The sequence below is a fragment of the Thunnus maccoyii genome, chromosome 14, assembly GCF_910596095.1.
Source record: "Thunnus maccoyii chromosome 14, fThuMac1.1, whole genome shotgun sequence".
In the NCBI taxonomy this organism is placed as follows: Eukaryota; Metazoa; Chordata; class Actinopteri; order Scombriformes; family Scombridae; genus Thunnus; species Thunnus maccoyii.
Window position 1 is genome coordinate 2690492 of NC_056546.1, and position 17698 is coordinate 2708189.

General features: G+C 38.0%; 2 protein-coding genes across 2 annotated transcripts in view; both read right to left on the bottom strand.

Annotated features, from left to right (window-relative positions):
• Positions 1-2606: 2606 nt before the first annotated feature.
• On the bottom strand, positions 2607-4578 carry LOC121912113 (G-protein coupled receptor 4-like; the record flags this gene model as incomplete). Its single annotated transcript, XM_042434197.1, has 3 exons — positions 2607-3312; positions 3447-3631; positions 4498-4578. Coding segments are annotated over 3 exons (768 nt in total), but the record flags the coding sequence as incomplete, so codon positions are not given.
• Positions 4579-16920: 12342 nt separating this feature from the next.
• The window catches only part of LOC121911369 (G-protein coupled receptor 4-like), a 36024-nt gene continuing 35246 nt past the window's right edge, over positions 16921-17698 (bottom strand). The window contains exon 4 of the mRNA XM_042432761.1: positions 16921-17482. Within this exon, the coding sequence (XP_042288695.1) occupies positions 16975-17482 (508 nt within the window). The 3' untranslated portion in view covers positions 16921-16974. The remainder of the gene's footprint in view (positions 17483-17698) is intronic.

Below are 17698 nucleotides of genomic sequence, written 5' to 3' on the forward strand. Positions count from 1 at the left end.
ATACATATTAGCATAACAATAGCATGCATAATAAATGATAATTATTTCTTGTCATATCTAAGTTAAATTCTTGTTTTTTTCTTCTAATATTCAGCTCAACACTGATGTTAGCAGACAGGAATATCACTCAAATAAACCTCACAATATTTTGCTCAGAGCAAAAACTGCCACTTGTTAGTTTGATATTGGAAGAGTACGATGAAAGCCAACAATGGACGCTGGATATCTGTATTAGACACTGAAAAGGAATAAAACTGACATTTAGCAGCCTTGTGGCCTTTTACAGGATCATGGCTTTCAAAATAACCTCTTGACTTGTATGAGTGTCCTGTTGGATCTCTGCAGTGTCAGAGGGTTAGAAACTATAAATCTGATAGTTATAAAAATCAGTCAGGCGGTCTGAGAGTAGCCCCGCTGTGGTCACCACGAAACAGCTATGGTGAAATGACAGGGCACACAGTTCGCTCACTCTCATAGCTGAGGTCAGCACAAGCAGCAAAGCTGTTTTGAATGACAACGCCTTCAGAGAGGAGCGCTCCAGAGGCTCATAGGGATCACTCACTAGGGCCTCATGCACCACCGGCACATTCCACTGGGGGGCAGAGACAGGTCTATAGACAAAACTCTCATGACAGGAGAAAACAGCTGCTGCATACACTTTAACAACGGCATGAGACAGCTGCCTTTTTAGGGTTGAACTTTTCCATGTACCTTATTTGTACATCACTTAGGATAACTCACTCCATAGCCATTTAACCTATACATCTAATCAGTTATATGAAGGTATCATTCAGGCTGGATGGAAATATGTCATGTAGCTCACATTAGTCTGTTCTGCTTGTGGCTTTTTAGTTGTTGTTGTTTTTTTTTTTTTCATATGAGCAGACAATCAGGGCTGTTTGTTGCTCTAAATGAGTTTTTATCCTTCAGGTTAGCCAAAACCTTTTCAGTTCTGTCATTGCAATGCACATAAAGTGTGCAGAGAAATTCAGTCACAGTTATGCCTAAAAAGTCAGAGAGAAAACTTTAAAATACAAGATTTCAGTTCCAAAGGTATCCGTGGACTAACCAAACAGGTATTTTGGGCTGAGGAGAGTAAAATGACAGATGTGTGCTCTGAATGGAGTTGAAATGACTCAGTACTTGTTTTTTAAACTGTTCTTTAATCACATATGATTAAATACATTACGACAAGTATAATTAATCATCTTTTGTGTACACTATACAACTAATCAAGTAGTAACCTTAAGCTCTTAGCAATCATACGTTATCTTCTGAAAATGCATGTTTTTCTTTATAAAGTGTCACCCTGCAGAAAGTCAAAGTATTTAAAGAGATTCTGGGAAATATGTTATTGTTGGATCTCTGCTGTTGCAGTGTCAGCTGATTAGTGCAACAGTTGGTAATCAACAAGTTTAAGAAGGGGGAAATGTACAGTAGGCCTCACTACTGTAACTTATAGTGAAACATATGATATAATTTCTGCTCCACATTACTATTTAAAAAAATATGAGAACTTAACATGAATAAACATACGTTGGTAATTTGAAAAAAAAAAAAAAAGCAAAATGCCTCCATGGTATTACACAACAGTAGAGTTGTGCTATATGATGATATACACAAGAAACAATCAGCAGATATTTTGTTGATTTGTAGGGTTTAATTCACATAATTAGTAAAAAGGAAACATTCTCATTTTTGTCTAGAAACATATTTTTATAGAATTTCCAGAAAATTTACAATTTCTTATAAAAGTACTGCATATAATAATATAAGATGTTATCAGTATTGCCAAGCCATAGCATGCCAACCACAAACCTCCCCCAAATATGACTTATATTAAATAAAAAGAAATAAATCATATGTTGTTTAACTTTTATGCATAAAAATACCCCCCCACACAATAATAGACATACATAGTTATAAGTAGGAAAAAAGTAACATATTATAATGTGTATGAGAGGCAATAGAAGAAGAAAGCCTATAGACTTGATATGATGATCTCCCTGTAGAAATAAGACGGAGTGGCAGCTATAGTAACAGGGTGATCATGGTGTTGAACAGCTCAGTTGATCAACTAATAATATCTGGTTTGCTTCTTTGATTAAAGGGGACATAACATGCACATTTCCAGGTCTATTTTTTATTCTGGGGCTCTACTGGAATATTTTTCATGACTTATAGTTCAAAAAACTCCTTATTTATCTAATACTGCCCCTTTATGCAGCCCCTCAGTTCAGCCTCTGTCTGAAACAGGTCGTTTTAGCTCCTGTCTCTTTAAGGCCCCCCCTCCTGATGAGCCCACTCTGTTCTGATTGGCCAGCTCCAGGAAGCTGCTCCTTGGCAGACTTAAATTATGAATATAAATGACAGAAAATAACAAAAAGCATGCTATGTCCCCTTCAGAGGATAATAATGAGACATCAACTTAACGCACATTTGTTGAAGCCCTAACAATGAACCAGAAAAAGTTAACCTGCATGGATAAACATTTCCCACTAACCACTTCTCTCACAACATAATCAAAACAATGTTTCCTTTTCTTCTACTTGTGATGGTCACACCACTGGCTGACAACAACCAGTCTTAGTATTTTTCTTTGAGCATAACTGACACCAACATTTCAACTAATGATGTGGCACAAAGTCTTTTGTTGTCATACAGCAAACACTTTATTTATCTCTTGTTCGCTAGTTTAAGTGCATTTTAGTTAACATTCAGACACATTACAGTTAACATCTGTTTTCTCCCTTTTCTTTCTCCCTCTTTCTCTGCCTGCATGGAGCTGACTGTGTACATGTTGTTGTCTTTCATGCTGATGATCTGCTGTTATCATCACTGTCCATTCTGCAACAACACAGAGAGGCCAAAAGCTTGTCTATGACCCCTTTCTTCATGAAAACATACAGAATCAAGTCTGCAAGAGGACTGAGCTGAAGAAATATGACAGTCAGGTAGCTGAAGATCTGATTATCTCTGGTTTTCTCTACCAGGTAAATGATGATGGTGGGTAGAAACAGCAGCGTGTAGATGAGCAGCACCAGGACCAAAATTCCCACAATTCGTTGTTTTTCATCAGAGGAGACCGAGATGGCAGCAGACAGCGATTTGAGGGTCCCACCCAGGAAGAATATGAGCAGTGGGAAAGGAACGAGGAAGACGACGCCGCGAATGATGAATGAAGATTCAAACCAGAAAAAGGAAAGAAGGACAAAAACAAGAGGAAGGGTCCAGACCACGACACAGACAACAAGAGAGATCTTGACGGTTCTTCTGAAGCGGTACCACAGTGGCCATGCGATGACCAAATACCTGAAACACAAGATACACAGTCTATCATCAGATACAGAATATTCCTGACTTTGAGGAGCTTCAGATTTATATGGTAATATAATGGTCATACACATGGAAGTAGCTAAAAACATACAGGATAAACAGATAGCTACCTTTCCAGGGCGATACAGACCATGAAGCCAACACTGGCCATCAAACCAAAGTCGTAAATATAAAGGAAGATAACATAGATCTTCCAGTCAGGTTCTGCCACTTCGACGATCATGTAGCAGAACTGAATGATGTCAGAGATGAGGAGGTTGATGATGTAGATTGGAGCAACATTGTTATTTTGCACCTGCAAGAAAACAATGGTAGAAATAAAAAAAGTAGCTGAAAACATTTTCTTTTTTTTTTCAATTTTCATTTAGAATCTTTGCACAAAATGTGCAAAAATACAAGTGGATGTAATTCTGAGTAGTGACATATATGTCATTTTGCTCTGCACAGCAATTGCAGTAAGAAACATTCATGCATTGGTCAATGTCTCATCAAATATGACACACGTGTCATCAAATATGACACATTGGCCAATCAATGTTACAAGTCTCAACAACCTCAAGAGTCTACAGCTATGCTAACTGCTCTGTGAGGCTGTACTTAGGCACAGTGGTCCATTGAGCTAAATACTAATATGCTCACAATGACAATGACCATCTTAGTTTAGCGTGTTAGCATGCTAAAGACAGAGTGATAGATATTGATTGTCCTCATGAGGAAATTTGGTTAAACTGTGCATTATATGTGCCTCTAAAACATAGACATATAGATGCATACATACACATATATACAACGATTTCAAGCAGAGGAAAATACTTAATGTACTTAATAATATATCGTAATCTGATGATTAGTCTGCAATGGAATTTAAAGCCGCTTTTTTGTCCTTTATATGCAACCAGATGGGAGCGGAGTGAAAAATTCTGATAAACCTGATGACAGTTTCTTCTCTACAAGTTAATGATGCTGTTAACTTCACGTTAAGAGAAGCTGGAATGAAGCTACACATGTTAACTGCATGTGTTTAAGGTCCAAGTAGCTTAAAATTATAGGTCATTACAAGACTTCCTTCCAGCCCCCAAGCAGGATGAAGATTCTTTACAGACAGACTGTATGACAGACACATGACCTAAAATTAATAAATCTTAGTCATAAAGTACTCACCTGGAAATAAAGAGAGTAGATGGCCACTAGAGTCAAAGGAATGCCGATACTAATGATTACGCATGTCACCACATACTCAATATTTGGTTCAATATTATAAGGGTTGTCATCGGAGGTGGAATTATAGTTGAATGTGACATTGCTGTAATTATTGCTTTCCATCTGTGAGGTGTTGATGTAGAAATCTTCTTCTTCTTCAGAGTGAAACCTGTTGTATGAGAGATCAGTTTATGGAAGTTTTTTAATATCTACATAACATTGTTAAGTGACATCACTAAAGTCTTGAGGTGCAAGTTCACATAAATACAGTGTATATTATAGCCACAAAAAAGGTGTCTTTGTTACATTTTCTCCTAATAATATTTCTTCAGGGCTGCAACTAAAAATTATTTTCATCATTGATTAAGCTGCCGATTATTTTCCCGATTAAATGATTAACCTTTTAGTTATAAAATGTAGTGTTTTATACACTGTAAAAATGGCACTCATGATTTCTTTGAGCCTGCGGGGATGTCTTCAGCTTACTGTTTTTTTCTGACCAACAATCCAAATCCTAAAGATTTTTAATGTAATGTTGCATATGACAAAGAAAAGGAGCAAATCATAATGTTTAAAAAGCTGAAACCAGAGAATATTTGGTCTTTTTGCTTGAAGAATGATTGAAACAATAATTTGAAAAAACAATAAAGCAATAAAGTCGCAATGAGAATAATCGACTAATCATTGAAGTTCTATATTTCATCAAAAAATAACTTGTCAGATAATACAAGTCCTTGTGATGTATATAAATATTTTTACATGATGATGTGAGGTCATTACTACAGAATTTCATACAGTTATTTCAGTAATTTAAGGTACAGAGACATTGGTCTAGGATGTTTTGTCTTCTGCACTTGACATCCCACCAGTTGAATAACTCTGTGCTCTCTGATTTTGGACAAGGAGGTTTGCATGTCTGACCAAACCATTTTATGAATCATCTACATATTTTATATTTTGTTTACAGATTGTGCACTCTGACTATGTTTTGGAGTTAGTATGAAAATAAATTAGAGGAAGCAACTGCAGGTTTGTACATTCACCATGTTTAACAACACTAACATACTGGTCATCCCTGTAGCGTACTGGTTAAGACTCATACCAAAAAACTACAACATTTATGTCCAGTTTGATTCCAGCAGATCTTAGTTGCATGTCATCCCCATCTCTCTCTCTCTCTACTCATTTCCTGTCTGACTCTACTGTTTCCTCTCGATAAAGGATAAAATACCAAAAATAACCAACAAATAAAACAAACAAACAAAAGAAACACTTATGGGATGGAATCCTTAATTGACTGTAATCTATCTTGGTTTGTGTAACTCTATCCCTCTGTTAGACTTTTATTTTTTATCTTATTTTATTTCTTTTCATATCGTCACAGCAGAGGACACTCTTTTATATCTCAGCTGTCATCAAAACTGCAAATATCACTATAAATACCTCTAGGTGGATCAATGTTGGCTCAGAACATACAGTAAATACAAGAAATACAGAAATATAATAATGAACATTTGTTTCTTCATTCTTCTTTATTTAGCTCATTTTATTTCATTCAAAATAGTGAAAAGTTCTGAATGTTATTATCTTTTTAGCTATTTTCTTTTGTCTTTGTTACACAACTTTTACACATCAAAATAGTATTTATGGGAAAAAAACGCAAATGAAATAAAACACAGTTGGTTTAACCACAGTATTCTGTACACCTACAGTCCAAAGCTGTCTGCTTGTCATAGTTTGCATACTCATTATCATGACTGTTTGCAGTTCTAATGTCATTTTTACAATCTCTACATACACAAGTGAAAAATGTCAAAAAACTTACCTCGAAAGCTGCAAGACCACACCTGGATGAGTTCCCTACACAGAGGTTGATGTTTGGTCGTCTGCATCCAAACAGTCTACAGTAAATATGGTGAGTGAAAGCACTGAAACACATTTGTAATTAACTGATCTCAGATCACATCACTCTCCGATTGGCCAAAACTACACAGGATATGTAACTTCCTCAAAGATGTCACATACAGGGTTGTGGTTTTATCTTCCTTTGAGAGTTTGAACTTTGTCATGAAAGTAACTTCATGTGAATATTTCCAATGAAAATATAAAACTCAACTTTCATCATTTCCAGGAATTCCTGGAAGACATTTCTAAGCAGTGCCACAACCTTTATTCTCATTCGTCCCTGTTTCTATGTTTCTATATTATGTGTCTTACTTTCCCTCAGTTTTATTATTGCAAATACTGTATATTTTACTGTATATTTTATGACACACAAATACTTGTTTTTCTCACATGTCAAATTTGTATAGAAGGGAAGAGAGGGAGAAACTTACTGGTTGGACAGCAGTAAACTGTCACTGTTTGCATGTTGGTTTTCATGACTGTTTGCATCTCTGTTTTTCTTGTTTTGCATCACTAAATTCACAGTTTTTATGTGCTACATTATGAATAAAGTAACGCCATTATTGCTTCTACACTGTATGACAGTAAAACAAAAAAAGTACAAAGGAAACACACAAAATTTACTTTTGAAAGCTGCAGGATCTCAACCTGAGTGGTGAGTATGAGACACAGGAAGTTCCTCTACTTAGACTTCTAAAGAAGAGAGAAGTTGTACTTTTTCAAGATTGTTGCGATTGGCATTCTTGCTATAAAGCATGCAGGAGCATTAAAAAAGACATGAATATTAGAACAAAGGTTAGTCTCATTCACCTGGTGATTGTAAGTCCAATATTCACTCTCTTTTAGCTCTGTTTTTGCTCTCCACCAACTCCTGAGGGAGATATCTGGCTCTTTAGCTGCTAAATGATCCACTATGTTCAGCAGCTAGTATACAGCTAACTGTCTGTTGGTGCTGAGCGGGTAGTGTACAGTGGGTTTTTAGAGCTTTTCCTCTGATAACAGCTGCCTGCTGTGGCTGAAAATGAAGCTATAAGAGTGCAGAGAGTGAACCAAGAGGGTGACAGATAAACAATGAGCTGAAACTCTCTATAAAGCTGAAAGCTAAAAGGTGGTCTAAGGTACATAAAATATCAAAGTAAGTATATATATATTATGGTTATTGATGAATAATAAGTCGCTTAGCAGATACAACATTTTACTGGATGATAATTAGTGTTCTTTTCAGGGCTTGTTAATGAATTCAAACACGGGTCAAATTTGACCTGCCGACACTAAATTAGGAAGGTTAAAGACTTAATGTAATGATGTTAATTCAGTCAGAATAAAAGCTTAATATTGAATGTTATTGTCAGGAGTGTCATTTTTTTCAGCTTCAGATATATCATTTGATTTTTTACAAATGTATTAATTAAATTAGTTAAGTGCCTCTCAGGGCTATTGTATCTGTACATACAGGAAAACTTGATAATTCTTTACGTACTAGTGAATACAGTGTGTAGATAGCCAGTAAGGTCAGTGGAAAACGTATCGAGATCACAGTCCATGTAATCACGTGTAAGAATGTTGGAAAATCATTTTATAGAAAGACAAACTCTTCAAACACGTAGTCATACAGGGTGTCATTGTAGTCAAAGATGTACTCGTTGTAGAACGGTGCCGTTCTTCACAGTGCAACCTGTTGTTTGTAATAACAAAAGGCAGCAGGTTTGTTAACATCTACTAATCTCTGTTCCTACTAAAACCATTATTTCCACTATTACAATGTTCCCCAAAGTTTCACACAAACATGCCGACAATGCGCAAAATGGAACTGGAGAAAACATGGAGGCATGGAGAGGAACGCAAAACATGATCATGAAAACTCAACTCACAAATAAAAGTACTGTGAACACATAATGAAAAGCTGCAGGAGTACTACTACTGCTATCATTACTACTACTACTACAAATAATAATGATAATTAAAGTAGGGAAATACAGCAGGACTAACAGGAAAATATAAACATGTTCAAGAAGTTCCTGTTTAAAATTGTATTTATGCTAAATAGTAAAATACTTCAAAGCTTCCTGGTTACGTGCTGCTGTTCCACCACTATGATGTGTTAAATGTAACAGCGACCACAGATTATCTGCTTCTTAAAATCCCCTGTACAGCAGTTTCAAGGAAACTTATTGCACATCTAACCTGTTCCCCTTTTTCTGCTTACTTCAAATACTTATAGACAATTTTGTGTCTGGTTACTACATTATTCAGTATTTCTAATATAATGTTCAAATTCCTTGAAAAAGAAAAAGAAAACAGGTTTTTCTTAGAAAGTTTGTAACCATCTACATGAATCGTGGCTCCAAAGAACATATTTGGGTAATACAGAGAATAATTCTTTCCAATGAGGTCAATAATAAATTAAAGCTGCAAGCAGTGTTGAACGGGCCCCCGCGCCTCCATGCACGTCGGGCCATGACGCAATCGAAGGTCTTCTGTCACGGGCATGTAGATGTTTTCAGACCCGGGCTGTTTTCAGAAAATGCAAGAAGGAGATAAACATCACTTCCTTTGTCCACTGTTTTGCCTGCTGCTGGGGCTGCTTCGCTGAAATTTCGTAGGGGGCGCTATTCAGCCAGTTTGCATCACTGATGGAATATTGTCATGTAGACGTGTTCAGGCTGGGACTCTTATCAAACATGTAAAGTTTGGTGCAGACTGGAGCATGTACAATAAAGTTATAGCAACTTCCTCTGTCATGGCGAAGCATCAAATCTCAATGGTGCGAGGATGAGAATTTTCTGCAGGGTGAGACATGTCTGTCTTGCTCACACCTGTGGCATCAAAATTATGCATGTTTTGGGCCCATTCACTTGAATTTCAATTAGTGAACAAAACTCTTGATGAGTTTGTGTGTAAAACAAATTAATTTCCTAATTTTCATCAAGTTTATTTTTAGAAAAGTAAAAACTTTTAACCCACATGACCTGGTGAAAGTTTGATTGACATGTGTACTGTCAGGTGTGTAGAGACAATAAGTAACTGCAGCTGGACACAGAAAAATACTCATATATTTGAATGGAGAGTGTGAGCGAACCGCTAGGTGCTTGGGCCCTAATAAAGGAAAAACTGCTGTACAGAGCTACAAATTTTAGTTTTGATTTTATTTTTCTGCAGCACTTTATCACTAAACTGTCACCCTCACTCAATGAGCTCCATTCAATCCCCACACCAACCCCCCCCCTCCTATTCTCTCTCTCTCCTTCTCAGTTGGAGAGGAGAATGTCATTCTTCTTGTGAAATATCCTCATAAATCCCATGACTTTGGCCAAATCCTACATTAAAAATCACATTTTTTTGTAGGAAATTTCGTCGGGAATCCATTGATACAGGTTTCAGAGTGGTTAGACTTATAGTTTAGACATCAGAACCATTTGTTTGACACAAAGTCCATGCCTAGAGATGGCCTCCCCATTGGTTTACATTGTAAGGTGTGATGTGGCACTACAACTTTCAGGGCTAACAATATCTAAACTGTTCGAGTTCTTACAAACAACTTTTGTTCAGCACAGTGTGATAAGTCATGTATTCAAGTTTCAAGCAGATACCATTAACGCCCTAGGAGGAGATAGCGTTTCTTGGGGGTCCAAAATTGGTGCAAAGTTGTACTTTGATGGGCATATTGCATACTTCCTGTTGGATTTACGTCAGGGTTGTCAGTGTATGATTTGTAGGTCTTGATGAGACAAATAATTAAGTTTTGGTTCGATCTCTCTACAACATCCCTATGGGCCGTGGCAGCCATATTAGATACATAGGTGGCGCTGGGTTTTTAAGCATGTTTAGGGGGTCAAATTAAGGGTTTAAGTGGTGTAATAATAAAGAAAGAAGAAGAGGAAGAAGAAGAAAGAAACAAACACATGAAATACAATAGGGTCTTCACCCCTTTGGGGCTCAGTCCCTAATAATTAAGTCAATAATAGTTTGTTGTGGATAAGACAGAGAAAAAAAAGGACCAGTAGTAGCTAAAAACATACAGGATAGACAGATAGCTACCTTTCCAAGGCGATACAGACCATGAAGCCAACACAGGTCATCAACCCAAAGCAGTAAATATTAAAGAAGATTTGAGAGATCTTCAAATCCACAGGTTCTGTCACTTTTACGATCATGTAGCAGAACTGAATGATGTCAGAGATGAGGAGGTTGATGATGATGTAGATTGGAGCAACATTGTTATTTTGTACCTGCAAGAAAACAATGGTAGAAATAAAAAAAGCAGCTGGAAACATTTTTTTTTTTCAATTTTCATTTAGGACCTTTGCACAAAATGTGCAAAAATACACGGGCAGTAGTGCATTTGGTCATTAGCAATAAATCATAATTCAGATATTAGAATTAAAATAAGATATTGTTAACCTTAATCAATAATTCGGGCACCAACTGTTGGATCTGTGAGGAACACAGTTGATTATTTGCAATAATTATGAATTATCAAGGATAATTAACTAATTATGACACTTAATAGAATTATTCATATGAATTAACAAATACGGGGCACCACCCGGAAACCGGGACCAATAACCAAACAAGGTAGTCTCATAAAAGGAGTTCACTTAGAATGTTAATATCAGAGAGATATCAACATTCAAGGGTGAACAAAGAAGGGTTGAATTCGAGCTCTGACTCCTTCAATCAGCCACTTTTCACAATACTACACACAATAATGACAGAAGAACTTCTCTTTAAAGATATAACAGTGTTTATTAAACTTAGCAAAATTAACAAAGTTAACAAATGCTTCATGCAATAAACAACTATCCTAAAATCTAATCCTACCAAACAAACACAAACAGCTATGTACAGGGTTGGACACATGCAGGGGAATGCGTGTGTGCGTGTGTGTGTGCGCGACAAGATGGCGACGGGGCCTGACGTGATGACGTCGTTGGTCTGCAATGAAGACGTGACTATGGGAGGAAGTCACGTTGCGCGAGAACCGGATGGCAGAAGTATGGCGGTGTCTTGGTTAGACAGAAGCAAGATGGCGCTGTATGGTGGACGGTGTCTTGCACTCACCCACTTCTGTGAAAAACACACGTGTCTGATGGCGGATAAGGAAAGACAAAGCAAAGCTTTGTCCGACGTTATCTGACCATCAGATGTGCAAAAATATGTTGGTGCGTGTATGTGTGTGTGTGCGCGCGTGTATGTGTTAGTCAGAAGAGATGGAAGAAGGAGAGAATGCGATCGTGAGGGGAAGAGAAGCAGTTCCTTTGTCCACAGACAGCGTGTGTACGGACGGCAGTCTGTAACGCACGTTGTCTGGTTTCTGACCGACAAAGCAACTTACTTTCTCTCTCACGTTGGCACAAACACAGCAGTAGTCCCGAGCGGGACAAACACAAAACAGTCTAGCATGGTGAACACAACTAAACAGGCAGCAAACTTAAAATACTCCTGAGAGTAAACAGAGAAAAATGGACTCGGCGGTCTGTCAACAACCCAACAAACAATAGCAATAAAGCTAAAAGCTAAATGCTAAACAACAGCAACTGATGCTGATAGGAACACACAACTAACACTGCCTCTGCCCAGACTTATGCCTCTTACTTGGGTCGCTTCAGAAAGCGAGCAGGGTTTGTGTGTAATCCGTCGTTATGTCCGGCTTTGTCCTGGGCTCGAATGCAGACGGTGGCCGTTCTCGCACGGTCGGCGAAAAGCACGGCAGCTGGCTTTCGGCGGCATGGCGGAAAGAACAGCAGAGTCGACTCGGTGAAGAAGTGTTTCTTCCTTCTCGAGAGAATTTGAGGACGCTGGTTGCAGCAGCGGTCTCTCTCGGATCCGGGAATGTGTTCGGGTGAACACGGGTGAAGTCTCGTCTAGTCCGGCGAGGGGAGTCTTCAATGAGGGGAAAACACGTGCGTGGAGTACCCCCTTTAGTCACGCTGACTCACAGGGGAACAAAAGTTACCCTTAGCTCAGTGACATGGGAAAGGCGTGTGCTTCAGGGCACGTTCAGTTTTTAAAGGGGTGGTGATGTCATGGCTGCGTCATCAGGACGCTCCGCTGTGCAGGAGCGTCTCCGCCAATGAGACTGTATGTTGACTGTTCCCTGCTGAGGTGTGAAAATCACAAAGCATCCTTGGAAATGGAGTTTGCAATGGACTCCCATTGTCTGTAAGCAGCATTTTGGCGCTATACCTTTGTCTCGGGGGAAACAAAGTTTATTAAAATTTTACCTTGAAAGTTGCAAGACCACACCTGGATGAGTTCCCTACACTAAGTTTGATGTTTGGTCCTCTGCATCCAAACAGTCTACAGTAAATATGGTGAGTGATAACATGCAGTAGATTCCTGATACTACAGAAGAGAGGAAAAAGTAGACAGACATGAATATGTAAAGTACATTAGTACAACTAGCTGGAACGTGGTTCCATTTACAACTTTGGGGAAGCTAAAACGGGACGATGGCACTAGTGATGTAACCGACCTGCACGCTGATATTTGACATGTTTTTTCTCTTCCCGAAAACCAATAGTTTTAAAATATTTTTATGAAAGAAATATTCTTAAAAAAAAAAACAAAACAAAAAAAAAAACACTATTTGTGCTTTGCTGAATTTTTGTTGAATTATTTGTATTCAGGCACACCCTTAGTAACTTTGCTAAATGTTGTGTACCGTATTGTAAAGTGTTGGTTGGAAGAAACAACTGCAGGCTGACACATCTCCATTTCTAACAACATTAACACATAACTTCTTCAATATAAATGTTATGACCAAACTTAACAGTTTGTGCTTCTCATTTATTAGCATTACATTTGAGTCACTGCCTGGTAAAAATAAACAAAGAGAATAAGGCAGAAAATAACTGACATCAACAGGAATATTCTCTCTGCCAATAATATACTCCCAAGCATATACAGTATATCAGTCCAGTTTAAGATTATCTTGTAGTTTGTTAAGTTTCAAGTGACATTAAATGTGTTTGGTGATAATTGTAACTTTTGTCATATTTAAATTGATGAACTCCCGACATTGAGTGTGATCTTCATTTCATCTGCACCTCAACATTGATGTTTCAGCACTGACTCATGCAACCACTGTCTCATTTCATGTTTCATGCTACCATCTAGTGGCCAAACATAAAACCATCTGTATAATCTCCTACATATGGAATAACTGGCAAGTTGCCAAGCCACATTGCTGATGGTGCAGTGCTGCACTGGCTTCATCCACTCATCTCCAAACTAACAACAATAACAGGTTTGACTCCTGATTCATTAGAAACGGTTTTGTATGGTGGCCCCTGAGAACAAAGCATATACAAGAGTGAATGCACAAACATTAATAAAAAAGCATGCTCCAAATCAAGAAATGCTACAAATACCAAAATACTTATAGAAAAGGAAAAACACATGAAACAAGAAAAATGCTACAAAGCTAATCACTACACCTGAAGTGCTCCAGGCTGCTGGGAGGATTTGGAGTGTGTTCTTCTTAATGTTTGTGCTTTCACTCTTGTTTATGCTTTGTCCTTAGGGGCCACCATAGTTTTGGACTACAGAACCAGGAAGAGAGTTCAAACAATTTTCCAGTTTGTGTTATTTTTGTTTCCACCCCTCTTCTGTGAAGACCCGCCCTTACTGTGCCTCTGATTGGCTCTGACTCTGATATTCTTACCCTAACCCTAACCATCTCACTCCTCTTCTGCATTATGTCTATGACCACTTTAGAGCACACAGTTATGCTCCGTGTGCACTCTAGATATGACAGCTTGTGTCTATGACTGCTTCAAAGGGCATGTTTTCACTCCATGCAGGCTCTACATTGGATGGTTCAAGTCTCTAACCGCTTTAGAGTGCATAGTTCTGCTCCCTGAGTGCTCTAGATCAGACAGTTCACGTCTCTGACAGATACATTTCATACTGGTTTATTATCCATGTGGATGCCCAGGTACTTGAAAGAGTCCAACTTTTTGTGTTGAGGGTGAGATGATGTTCATCACACCAATGTAAAAAGTTCTGTATTTTAGACTTATACATCTGGTCCTGGACGTCAGAGTTATTTAGCATAAGGGAAACAAAGTCTAGGGAAACACAACAAGGGAACTTTATATTAATGTTAAGATATCCACTTGATTTGATTAATTTGGATGGCTGGCACCTCTCTGTAGGTTCAGATAAACATTTGAATCCATTTTTGCACAAAACATGCAGAAATCAATGACTGTGGATTTTGTCCCCCATTACTTACATTGAAAGCACATTAGGAAGGGATCTTCTAATGGTCAGTGTGAACAGGAGGAATGATTACAGCGAGCTATTTCAATGTTCATTTGAGCAACTGACTGTTGTTTTAAGACTTGAAAAAATGTGAACATATCCTATGGGGTTATTAAATGTTACATGCTGAACTAAAATCAACAAACAATAGTCTGGCATAGGCCCTGGGATTCTCCAGATGTTTAGTGATCATGTGCACTATACTAGTGATTACATCATCAGTTCCTCTGTGGTGTCTGTATGCAAATTGGTATGGGTCTAACTGTGGGCCTTCCTCAGACTGCAGGTTGCTCACCATAGTTATTTCCATACATTTCATCACTTCGGGGGTCAAAGCAGGTTTGATACATATTAGCATAACAATAGCATGCATAATAAATGATAATTAATTCTTGTCATATCTAAGTTAAATTCTTGTTTTTGAGTAGCCCTGCTGTGGTCACCACGAAACAGCTAGGGTGAATCGACAGGGCGCACAGTTCGCTCACTCTCATAGCTGAGGTCAGCGCAAGCAGCAAAGCTGTTTTGAATGACAATGCCTTCAGAGAGGAGCGCTCCAGATGCTCATAGGGATCACTCACCATGGCCTTGTGCACCACCGGCACATTCCACTGGGGGGCAGAGACAGGTCTATAGCCAAAACTCTCATGACAGGAGGAAACAGCTGCTGCATACACTTTAACAACGGCATGAGACAGCCGCCTTTTTAGGGTTGAACTTTTCCATGTACCTTATTTATACATCACTTAGGATAACTCACTCCATAGCCATTTAACCTATACATCTAATCAGTTATATGAAGGTATCATTCAGGCTGGATGGAAATATGTCATGTAGCTCACATTAGTCTGTTCTGCTTGTGGCTTTTTAGTTGTTGTTTTTTTTTCATATGAGCAGACAATCAGGACTGTTTGATGCTCTAAATGAGTTTTTATCCTTCAGGTTAACCAAAACTTTTTCAGTTCTGCCATTGCAATGCACATAATGTGTGCAGAGTTGATGAAATTCAGTCACAGTAATGCCTAAAAAGTCAGAGAGAAAACTTTAACATACAAGATTTCAGTTCCAAAGGTATCTGTGGACTAACCAAACAGGTATTTTGGGCTGAGGAGAGTAAAATGACAGATGTGTGCTCTGAATGGAGTTGAAATGACTCAGTACTTGTTTTTTTAAACTGTTCTTTAATCACATATGATTAAATACATTACAACTACTGTAATTTATCATCTTTTGTGTACACTATACAACTTATCAAGTAGTAACCTTAAGCTCTTAGCAATCATACGTTATCTTCTGAAAATGCATGTTTTTCTTTATAAACTGTCACCCTGCAGAAAGCCAAAGTATTTAAAGAGATTCTGGGAAATATGTTTTTGTTGGATCTCTGCTGTTGCAGTGTCAGCTGATTAGTGCAACAGTTGGTAATCAACAAGTTATAGAAGGGGGAAATATACAGTAGGCCTCACTACTGTAACTTATAGTGAAACATATGATATAATTTCTGCTCCACATTATTATCTAAAAAAGTATGAGAACTTAACATGAATAAACATACATTGGTGATTTGAAAAAAAAGCAAAATGCCTCCATAGTATTACACAACAGTAGAGTTGTGCTATATGATGATATATACAAACCAATTAGCAGAGATTTTGTTGATTTGTAGGGTTTAATTCACATGATTAGTAAAAAGGAAACATTCTCATTTTTGACTAGAAACATATTTTTATAGAATTTCCAGAAAATTTACAATTTCTTATAAAAGTACTGCATATAATAATATAAGATGTTATCAGTATTGCCAAGCCATAGCATGCCAACCACAACCCCCCCCAAAAAGCATGTTATGTCCCCTTCAAAGGATAATAATGATAGATATCAACTTAATGCACATTTGTTGAAGCCCTAACAGTGAACCAGAAAAAGTTAACCTGCATGGACAAACATTTCCCACTAACCACTTCTCTCACAACATAATCAAAACAATGCTTCCTTTTCATCTACTTGTGATGGTCACATCACTGGCTGACAACAACCAGTCTTAGTAGTTTTCTTTGAGCATAACTGACACAAACATTTCAACTAATGATGTGGCACAAAGTCTGTTGTTGTCATACAGCAAACACTTTATTTATCTCTTTTTTGCTAGTTTAAGTGTATTTTAGTTAACATTCAGACACATTACAGTTAACATCTGTTTTCTCTCTTTTCTTTCTCCCTCTTTCTCTGCCTGCATGGAGCTGACTGTGTACATGTTGTTGTCTTTCATACTGATGATCTGCTGTTATCATCACTGTCCATTCTGCAACAACACAGAGAGGCCAAAAGCTTGTCTATGGCCCCTTTCCTCATGAAAACATACAGAATCAAGTCTGCAAGAGGACTGAATCTGAGAAGAATGAAAGTCAAGCCGCTGAAGGTATGATTATATCTGGCTTCTTCTACCAGGGACCAGATGATGTTGGGTAGAAACAGCAGTGTGTAGATGAGCAGCACCAGGACCAAAATTCCCACAATTCGTCGTTTTTCATCAGAGGGGACCGAGATGGCAGCAAACAACGATTTGAGGGTCCCACCCAGGAAGAATATGAGCAGTGGGAAAGGAACGAGGAGAAAGACAGCGAAAATGGTTTCTGAGATCTCAAATCTAACCCAGAAATAGACAGGAAGGACATAAACAAGAGGAAGGATCCAGACCACTACACAGACTACAAGAGAGATCTTGATGGTTCTTCTGAAGCGGTACCACAGTGGCCATGCGATGACCAAATACCTGTAACACAAGATACACAGTCTATCATCAGATATAGAATATTCCTGACTTTAAGGAGATTCAGATTTATATGGTAATATAATGGTCATACACATGGAAGTAGCTAAAAACATACATGATAAACAGATAGCTACCTTTCCAGGGCGACACACACCATGAAGCCAACACTGGCCAGCACACTATAATAGTAAATATAAAAGAAGATTTCATCGATCT